Source organism: Cornus florida, unplaced genomic scaffold (genome assembly GCF_030987335.1).
Source record: "Cornus florida cultivar Cherokee Brave unplaced genomic scaffold, ASM3098733v1 CherokeeBrave_3.0.0_Hap2_Chr09, whole genome shotgun sequence".
Classification (NCBI taxonomy): Eukaryota; Viridiplantae; Streptophyta; class Magnoliopsida; order Cornales; family Cornaceae; genus Cornus; species Cornus florida.
In genome coordinates, this window is record NW_026775579.1 from 47152337 (window position 1) to 47163487 (window position 11151).

At 34.0% G+C, this 11151-nt stretch overlaps 1 protein-coding gene across 1 annotated transcript; it reads left to right on the forward strand.

The window, feature by feature from the left end:
* The first annotated feature begins 4474 nt into the window (after nucleotides 1-4474).
* On the forward strand, nucleotides 4475-6588 carry LOC132272568 (uncharacterized). Its single transcript, XM_059773692.1, has 2 exons — nucleotides 4475-4647; nucleotides 5901-6588. Exons 1-2 carry the CDS (start codon nucleotides 4475-4477, stop codon nucleotides 6586-6588), a joined length of 861 nt encoding a protein of 286 aa, XP_059629675.1.
* Nucleotides 6589-11151: the final 4563 nt, after the last annotated feature.

Below are 11151 nucleotides of genomic sequence, written 5' to 3' on the forward strand. Positions count from 1 at the left end.
TTTTTATAGGCCAAACACACAATAAAAAAAAAAGGTACTTGGCTCGTTGTCACCGCTCACAGGCTCTTATTATTAGTCACAAAGTCAGCTATCTATCGTAAATTACATTTTTTTTTTTCGATAATTATAAATTACGTTTTTTTTTCTTTTTATATTAAATCCAAGTGGGTGGAGGGTGGGGGATGGTATTCCTCATCCCAAATAGCCCCCGTTGTCATGACTCACTGATTATCATTAGTCACAAAGTCAGCTATCTATGGTAAATTACATTTTTTTTTTTTTCTTTTTATATTGAATCCAAGTGAAGGGGTGGGGTGGCAAATCGTCCATTTGTCATCCCAAATTGTCACAAAGTCAGCTATAGTATATTACTTTCTTTTTTTTTTTTTTTCTTTTTATATAGAATCCACAGCCTCCAAATCACCTGAAACAACTTTATCACCAGGCCCACCCTCAACCAATTCAAATAATAGCAAAACCAAAAATGTTTGGAATTGAATGAGTGATTATGGGCAATACCAAAGATGACAGAAGGTAGGATCCACTAAACTTTAATTAATTTAATTATGTATAGCTACAACTACAAAACAAGACAAGACATCGATAAAGGCACTCAATTAATGGTGCAATTTTTTCTGGGTAAAGTAATTTAATGTGCTTCAAAATCCTAAAACTAATAGTTATATAAGCATTAGCTCCACGTTTCACTATGCATTCATTAATGGCATTTGATTCTGCCCTCACCGCACCTCACCGCATATAATGGCAGTTAAGAACTCAAACTACCCACTGCAATCAACAATAAATGATACATAGAACAAAGCCATCAATGGTCAATGGAAAGCCCTGATATATTTATTGTATTTATGAGTGAATAAAACGACAGTCATCATGATGACATGAGTAGGTTTTGTTATCCTTTAAATAAGGCAAGGAACCGAAAGCAAAGAGTTAAAAACTTTAATACCGATTTTGCTCTTATTTTATGAAGGCAAAATCAAAATATCATGAGTCATCGGACATGTTTTTATTCTCTTCAATCTTTTCTTGCTTTTCAAATTGTTATTTTCGTGGTTTTCAAATTGTTATTTCAGCTTGATTAATGATTTTTAGCACAATCTTTATATTTGTATTATCACTTGTTATTTAAATATTTGTCTCTTAATCGTGAAAAGATATTGTAGTAAATTTATTAAAATAATTTTATTTTCTTTCTTTTCCCAACATTAAGTACTAAGAGTGTTGTTTTATTTAATTTTTTCTTTTTTTCCCTCATTAATCAATCAAACATGACGAAAGATTAACACTATCATTTCATTTCTTCTTCTTTTTTATATCTTAACTAATGTTATTATTTCTTTTATTTTTCCTCTTATTATACCAAACATAGCTTAAGTGACGAGTTACACTTAGTGCAACTAAGAACCTTTGCAGGTCTGAAAACGTTTATAGTGGGGGTGACAATGCTTGACACGACATATTAGCACGACATGAGATAAGTGTATTTAGGTTTGACTTAATCATGTCAAGGCTATAATCGTTTCGACTTGAATTGACATGATAATTAATCGTGTCGTGTTCGTATTTGATTCATCAATCCGTTTATAATTCAATTAACTACTTATTGTGTTCGTGTCAAATATCATCTGTTTAGCTAAACATGTCATGTTCTTGTCAGAAATAGCTTAAATATGTCTCATCGTGTCGTGTCGAAGTCTTAACCCATTTATTATACACTTTACGCGAATCTTGTCATGTAATAATTGTGTCGAGTTCATGTCAATCCATGTAACAAGATACTCATCACCCAGACACCCACACTCATCATGATTCGCAGTATCGGTATCAGTTGCGGTATAACAGACTCAGACAAGGTAAGTGTAAACTGGCCTATACGAGTCGCGTATCGAACAATACGACGAACTATGACACTCATACAAGATTGTCTATCCTAACACGGCACACAAAGATGACACGCCAACACGAATTGGCACTCCTACTTTGTTGTTAGTTTTGCTCCCTTTTAGTAATTTTACTTCGAAATGGAACAATTAAGTGGTAATACTCAAGAGATTTTTTTTTTTTTTTTTTTCCCCTTTCCTCTAAGGAGTATGTATAAGTTGGACGGGGGCCAACTAACTCCCCTTTAATATGCACATACATGACTATGAAATACATAAATTTAAAGAAATTTAATAATGCAACGACTCAACTTAAAAATAACTGATACGCCATGCAATCAATTATTGAATTGGAAAAAAAGAGAAAAACAAGAGAAGAAGACTCTTCACATATCTTGAAACTTTTATCAATTTAGTGTGGCTTCATGAGTCTTATAACGAGAAACGTCTCTTGATAGTCTTATTCTCTACCATTAAGAGAATAGTTTTCTTGAGTTCAAATAAATCATAAAGTCTTATTCTCTACCATTAAAAGAGTAGTTTTCTTGAATTCAAATAAATTTAATAATGCAACGACTCAACTTTAAAATAATTGATACACCTGTTGGGATATGTGTGCCCTAGCATAGCAAATTCTTATTTGGATTGTAAAAGTCATGGTTCCTTATCTGAATATTATTATTAAGGCATTATACAATTGGTGAATGGAATGTATTATTTTGATTCATTATGGAATTGATTGTGTTCACTTGATTACAAGATATAATTTATATATATATGTAATGGCAATTAATACTAAGTTATAAATTAGTAATCATAAATGGTTCAAAGTCAGTAATTACGGATCGACATTTAATTAATTAAGACTTGAACCGAATCCACGGTAGGTTGAGATATATTGCGAGAGCCGTCGTATGCAATTGCTCTCTGTCACGGTCATGACTTTTGAATCTCAAGCATGAGAGAAGTATAGACTCTTTTATTAATTAATAATTACTTTAATTTGTTCGATAGATACTTCGGGAACTTGAAACCGACACTTTGGATAGTTATGTAATTAATACTTAGAGGGTTATATTCTTAATATTTGCATCAGTACTACTTATATTTATTTTGTATTGATTATGGTTGATAACAAATTAAATTCGAAAACCTTTCTATGTTTTAGACAAAATATTTTCTATATATATTTATTTAGTAAATTATTATTTTTGTCAAACAAATATTTTATTGTGATCAAGCCGGTAATAATCAAAGGTAACAAAATAATTATATTAATTATGTTGTCGGATTGATGGCTTTATTATCCGATAAATAATTATGCATAGAGACGTTAAAGTGCAACATTGACTTAGAGGCTATTTACTATTTAATTGGAGTGCAATTAATTTCTTTTAGTGGAGTAGAAATTAATTTATGAATTAATTGAATTGAGTCCATGATTTAATGGAACAGACCAATTATTAATTTATAGTAGCCAAGAAAATAGTAAGCCCAAAGAATTCTCACCCATAGCCCAAATTGATATTGGAGTCCTATTAGAATTGAAATATTTGAGTTAGAGATGGAGAAGGATTTATTGTTTCTTTTTCTTATTTTTATTTTGCCTATATATACATGGGTCCATGTATATTTTAGGTATGATTTTGAGAAGAAGAAAAGGAAATATATTTTCTCTCTGTAGTTTTTAGGATTTGTTATCTCTTCTAAAGGAAGCAACCACAAGCCTCGACTCCAAGGTCATTCATCGAGGCATATTGGTGATTCCTAAAGGGAAAATTACCATCAAGAAGAAGGAGAAATGATCTTGCTAAGGAATCTACAATAAGTGAGAACATTCACTTTAGAGGAAAGATTTAAAGGTTTACTCAGACCTTTGATGTAAGTATTCAATCTATTAATTAAATGATACATCATATTTTATTTATGCATAAAACTTGTCTCTATGTGATGAATCAAGAGCTATGTATGAAAATCCCTCAAAAAGTTTTTAAAACTTGCATGTTTCCCATCAGTGGTATCAGAGCATGGTTTGATTCATTACTTGATATCACGTTTTTTTATCAAAATCATCATTCATGAATCCAAATTATATATGCATATATATATTTATTGATGTATGTTGATGTATGATTTATTATGTTGATATATATTGATACATGATGATGTATATATAATTGTGAATGGATGATGATGGATATTTGGGCCGTGGATGAAGCTTATAGGTTTATTGAATGTAATTTTATCTTTGGATGAATGTAATTAAGGCTTTGATTTAGCCGTTTGAAAATTCAATGATGTAATTTTTTTTTTTTTCATTGTATTCCAAATTGTAGTTAATTTCAAAGCCATGTAATCTTCATCAATTGGTACTATGAAGTTTTAGAAAGGTCCAAAAATATTTAATAAGGTCCTTGGAATTTTCTGGAATTTCTTTTTGGATTTTTCTAGAATTTTTTAGGGATTTTTATTAATTTTTTGGACTTTTCAGCGACCGGAACATCACCAGCGGCGAGAAGAGGAGCCGGAGGAGGCTGGGATCCAGTGCTTCGCGCCAAAGAGCAATCTGCCGCATGAGGAGCACACCTCACGTGCCAGAGAGAAGGAGCAATCTGGCGCATGAGGAGCACGCGCCAGAGACAAGGGGCTTGTTGGCTTATGAGGAGCACGCGCCAGAGACAAGGGGCTTGCTGGCGGATGAGGAGCACACGCCAGACCAAGCCATCATCACTCCACGCGCATGCAGGCGCGTCCCTACACGTGCCACACGCCACAGCACCTCCCAAGCAAGTGCCAGCGCGTGAAGGCGCGTGCCACGCGCTGCTGCACTCCCTAGGCCTGTGCCAGCGTGTGTGGGGTCCTCCGGGCGCGTTCCAAGCGTTGTTTTGATTTTCCTAGCGCGTACCAACTTCCTATAGATGTTTACAGACTGTTGGAGGACACCCGTATAGCAAGAATAGTATTTAAATGTTAAAAGCTGATTCCATTGGCCATTTAATTTGTTTCTGGCTATTATTTAATTATTGATGTGATGCATGGAATAATTAATTATTAATTATTATTGTTCATGCATTGGATTCATGATTTTTATCTAAATGACTTGATTTATATTAATTAAATTATGAAAATTAATTGGATTTAATTACTAATTAATTAGAGAGCACTTATTGGGAAACGAAAAATTATTTTTGTAAATTTTTTGAAGAAGTATGCCTCAACTTAAATATTAGTGAATCATTTAAAATCTAGATATTTTCTAAATTTAATTGGATTAAAATAATGGTGTTTTGCATGCATTAAATCATAAATTAAAAACCCTAATTATAAATAATTAAAAATTAAGTGGGAGTGGGCATTTTTATACATTACCCCAATGCCTTCGTTATTATAACCACTGTGATTAGATCTTTAAAAATAAGGCCCCACGCATGATTTAAAGAGTCTAGATTACAGGAATGGTTGTCTCACGAAAATATATTTATTAAATGTCCATTATAGTTAGATTTTTAAAAATAAGGTCATACGCATGATTTAAAGAATCTAAACTGATAATGGCAATATATTTAATATTTGATTTTTCGTTAGAGCATTAATTACGTTATACACTCAATCTAAAATCAATAGTATTAGATTCCCAATGGAGTGGTCTATACTAGGTGATTTTAGAAAGGCTAAACATAATCGAGAATTATTTTATATAAAGATAAGGCATTGTCTAAAGAGATATGAAAATAATGAGTTTTTCTTGTCAATAAGTAATAATGAATTCCGCCAATCGGATAAGTTATTGGCATATTGATTGTCTGATTTTTCATGCAATGTGGTTAAGGGACCCACGATTAATTAATTATTTTATTTTGCATGATTATTTTTATTCACCTTATTTATTGTACGAATGCTTTTATTTTTCAGATTTATCATGACTAGTCCATTCAGTCCACTTGCAATCATACTAAAAGAAAATCGATTAACTCAACCTAATTATATCGATTGGAAAAGGCAACTAGATATTGTACTCATATATGAGGGGTTCAATTATGTGCTTAAGACTCCCCGACCTTTTCCACCTTTGCCCGAGGATCCTCCTGAGGAGTATGAAGTTTTTAAGAAGTGTAATAAAGTAGATGAGATGACTAGGTGCTACATTCTTGCTTCACTCTCGAATGTACTCCAAAGTCAACATCTTCATTATCTCACTTCTGCAGACATCATGCTTAACCTCAAGGAAATGTTTGGGCAAGTTGGTAAGAGTGCACGCCAAACTACTATGACAAACTTGATGACCACCAAGATGGTCCAAGGTACTCCAGTTCAAGATCATGCTTTAAAAATGATTGGTTTTCTAAATGAACTTAAGATCCTTGGATGCAACTTGGATAGTGAACTTCAGGTTGACATGATTATCGCTTCATTGCTAGACTCACTCAACTCTTTTAGGGTTAATTATTCGACGAATAAGCTTGAGTACTCACTCGCTGAACTTTTGAATGAGTTGGTAACCTTTGAAGGGATAATCAAAAGTAAGGGTGCATCTGTCAACTACAATCAATCTGCTGGACCATCCACTTCTAAGCCCAAGAGGAGGGGCAAAAAGAAGAAGAATGATGGTGCCCAAACTGTGCTTATGCCAACCAAAGTGATTCAAAAGGATAAAGGAAAGAAGAAAGTGTGGGTTGAAAGCGAATGAAACTGCTTCCATTGCGGTCAACTAGGTCACTGAAAACCTAACTACCCAACACTTCGCACGCAAGGGAAAGGAAAAGGTATATTCATTGTTGAGGCATGTAATGTGGTTGAATCTATAGATTCCTGGTGCATAGATTCTGGAGCCACTAATCATGTTTGCAATTCATTGCAAGGATTCCAGTAGTCCAGAAGCCTCAATGAAGGAAAGATATACTTGCATATGGGATCTAATACCAAGGTGGAAGCTAAAGCAGTAGGAGTGGTTCATATGCAGTTTGATAGTGGGAGGAGTCTTATTTTAGAAAATTGTCTTTATGCGCCAAATGTTAGGCGCAATTTAATTTCAATTTCTTCGTTGGTTTGCAAAAACTATATTTTTACTTTTGGGAAAAATGTTTTATTTAAATTAAATGGTTGTGTTATAACTTCTAGTGCATTAAAAGATAGTCTATATATTTTAACTCCTAGATCATATCAAATGCAAAATTATGAATTAAATGCAACTTCATCTATATTGAATGTTAAAAGAAAAGCAGTTTCTCCAAACTCATTGTATTATTGGCATCTACGATTGGATCACATCAATCAAAATAGGATTCAAAGGTTAGTTAAAGAAGGTTTATTACCTTGTGAGGCAGAGGAGCCTATGCCAACTTGTGATTCCTGTATTGAAGGAAAGATGACTCAAAGCGCTTTTTTAGCCAAAGGATATAAAGCCAAAAAATAATTAGAGTTGGTGCACACAAACGTGTGTGGTCCTATGAACACCCAAACGAGAGAAGGGTTTGAGTACTTCATCACTTTCATTGATGATTATTCACGTTTTGGATATATTTACCTAATGCGACACAAGTCTGAATCTTATGGAAAATTCCGTGAGTTTCAGGCGGAAATAGAGCGTAGATTAGGTAAACTTATCAAAATACTTTAATCTGATCGAGGAGGTGAATACCTCTTGGGAGAGTTCAAGGATCATATGGGCAATGAGGATATTGTGCGCCAGTTATCCGCACCTGACTGCCCCCAGCAGAATGGAGTGGCAGAAAGGAGAAACAAAACTTTACCTAACATGATTAGATCTATGATGAGTTTTGCTACATTATATCTATCATTTTGGGGATTAGCCTTAGAATCAGCAATGTACATCTTGAACTGTGTTCCATCCAAGTCTGTTTCAGAAAGACCATATGATTTGTGGTTTGGACAGAAACCTAGTTTAAATCACATGCATATATAGGGGTGTCCAGCACACATGCGTAAGAAACAGGCAAACAAGTTGGAAATAAGATCAGATGCATGCTTATTTGTTGGCTATCCTAAGGGCACTAGAAGTGGATTATTTTATGATCCCAAGGACAATAAGGCTATTGTCAGCACTCATGCTGTTTACCTAGAGGAAAATTATATTATGAACCACAGACCTAGTAGCCAAATAATGTTAAAGGAGATGGTTGGCACATCAAATATACCCCCCATGGACACACCTAATATAAATACTGAGAATGATGAGACATAAGAAGTCCCTGTTGATATACCATCATCTAGTACATCGATTCCTACACCGGTCCTTCGTCGTAGTGGGAGGACTATCATCCAACCCGACAAACTAACGCTTTGGGGTGAGGTCTATGAGGCCGTACCCGATAAGCATGAGTTGGACTCAGTAAGCTATGCGGAAGCGTTGACCGATATAGATACGAATCGTTGAAAAGATGCCATGAAATCAGAGTTAGAATCTATATATTCTAACAAAGTCTGGGAAATTTTAGAACTTCCTAGTGGGGTTCAGCCCATTGGTTGTAAGTGGATCTACAAACGAAAGAGATGAATGGATGGGAATGTTGAGACATTCAAAGCTAGACTGGTTGCCAAAGGCTTCACTCAATATAAAGGTATTGATTATGAGGATACATTCTCACCAGTTGCAATGCTTAAATCTATTCGCATTCTTTTGGCCATTAGTGCTCATTATGACTATGAGATATGGTAGATGGATATTAAGACGACATTTTTAAATGGCTATCTTGAATAAGACATCTACATGAAGCAACCAGATGATTTCATGGTTAAAGGTCGTGAGGACTGTGTGTGTAAGTTGAATAGATCTATTTATAGACTTAAGCAAGCTTCACGCACATGGAACATTTGTTTTGATTAGGTAGTCAAATTATTTGACTTTGAACAAAACGTATTTGAACCTTGCGTTTACAAGAAAAAACAGGGTAATGTCATCATGATTCTCATTTTATATGTTGATGACATCTTACTCATTGGTAATGATGTAAAGGCTTTGTCATCAGTTAAAAGGTGGTTGTTCAATAAATTTGAGATAAAAGATCTTGGAGAAGCAAGCTATATTCTTAGGATCAACCTTTTGCGAGATCGGGTTAAAAAGAAAATAGGCTTGTCTCAAGAGTCTTACATTGACAAAGTTCTGACCAGGTTTGGAATGGAAAACTCTAAGAAAGGGTTTTTACCATTTAGACACGGATTGGCTCTTTCCAATGCCCAGTCTCCAAAGACTGATAAAGAAATTGAGCTAATGAGGCGGATACCATATGCTTCGGTAGTTGGTAGTCTCATGTATACCATGGTCTGTACTAGACCAGACATCTGCTACTCTGTAGGGATTGTCAGTAGATATCAGTCTAATCCTGGACTTGATCATTGGTAAGCTGTGAAGAATATCTTAAAATACCTTAGAAGAACTTAGAGTCTCATGCTCGTTTATGGAGGTGATGATCTGGTTCCAGTCAAATATACGGATTCTAATTTTCAATCGGATCCAGATGCCAGGAGATCTACATCTGGATATGTGTTCAAATTCAATTGAGGGGCAGTTAGTTGGAAGAGTGTAAAGCAAGGTTGTGCTGCTGACTCAACCATGGAAGCAGAATACATTGCAGCCTCTGAAGCAGCAAAAGAAGCTGTTTGGTTAAGAAACTTTCTAATTGAACTAGAGGTTGTGGAGCATATAGATTGGCCTATGATGCTTTATTGCGATAATAGTGCGGCTATAGCCCAAACCAAGGACTCAAAATTTCATAAAGGAACAAGACACATTCAGAGGAAACATCATGTAGTTCGTGATATAGTAAAGCGAAGAGATATACTTATGGCCAAGATTGCATCGGAACAGAACTTTGCTGATCTATTCCCAAAGACTTTACAGATTAAGATGTTTGATCATCATATGAAAAACATGGGAGATAGATGTGATTCGGATTGGCTATAAGGGCAACGGGAAGCTGTTGGGGTATGTGTGCCCTAGCATAGCAAATTCTTATCTGGATTGTAAAAGTAGTGGTTCCTTATCTGAATATTATTATTATGGCATTATACAATTGGTGAATGGAATGTATTATTTTGACTCATTATGGAATTGATTGTGTCCACTCGATTACAAGATATAATTTATATATGTATGCAATGGCAATTAATGCTAAGTTATAAATTAAAAATCATAAATGGTTCAAAGTCGGTAATTATAGATCGATATTTAATTAATTAAGACTTGAATCGAGTCCACGATAGGTTGAGATATATTGCGAGAGCCGTCGTATACAATTGCTCTCTATCACGGTCATGGCTTTTGACTTCAAGTATGAGAGAAGTATAGACTCTTTTATTAATTAACAATTATTTTGACTTGTTCAGCGGATACTTCGGGAACTTGAAACCGACACTTTGGATAGTTATGTAATTAATACTTAGAGGGTTATATTCTTAATATTTACATCAGTGCTACTTATATTTATTTTGTATTGATTATGGTTGATAACAAATTAAATTCGAAAACCTTTTTATGTTTTAGACAAAATATTTTCTATATATATTTATTTAGTAAATTATTATTTTTGTCAAACAAATATTTTATTGTGATCAAGCCGGTAATAATCAAAGGTAACAAAATAATTATATTAATTATGTTGTCGGATTGATGGCTTTATTATCCGATAAATAATTATGCATAGAGACGTCAAAGTGCAACATTGACTTAGAGGCTATTTACTATTTAATTGGAGTGCAATTAATTTCTTTTAGTGGAGTAGAAATTAATTTATGAATTAATTGAATTGGGTCCATGGTTTAATGGACCAGATTAATTATTAATTTATAGTAGCCAAGAAAATAGTAAGTCCAAAGGATTCTCACCCATAGCCCAAGTTGATATTGGAGTCCTATTAGAATTGAGATATTTGAGTTAGAGATGGAAAATGATTTATTGTTTCTTTTTCTTATTTTTATTTTGCCTCTATATACATGGGTCCATGTATATTTTAGGTGTGATTTTGAGAAGAAAAAAAGGAAATAGATTTTCTCTCTCTAGTTTTTAGGATTTGCTATCTCTTCTAAAGGAGGTAACCACAAGCCTTGACTCTAAGGTCATTCATCGAGGCATATTGGTGATTCCTAAAGGGAAGATTACCATCAAGAAGAAAGAGAAATGATTTTGCTAAGGAATCTACAATAAGTGAGAACATTTATTTTAGAGGAAAGATTTAAAGGTTTACTCAGATGTTTGATGTAAGTATTCAATCTATTAATTGAATGATACATCATC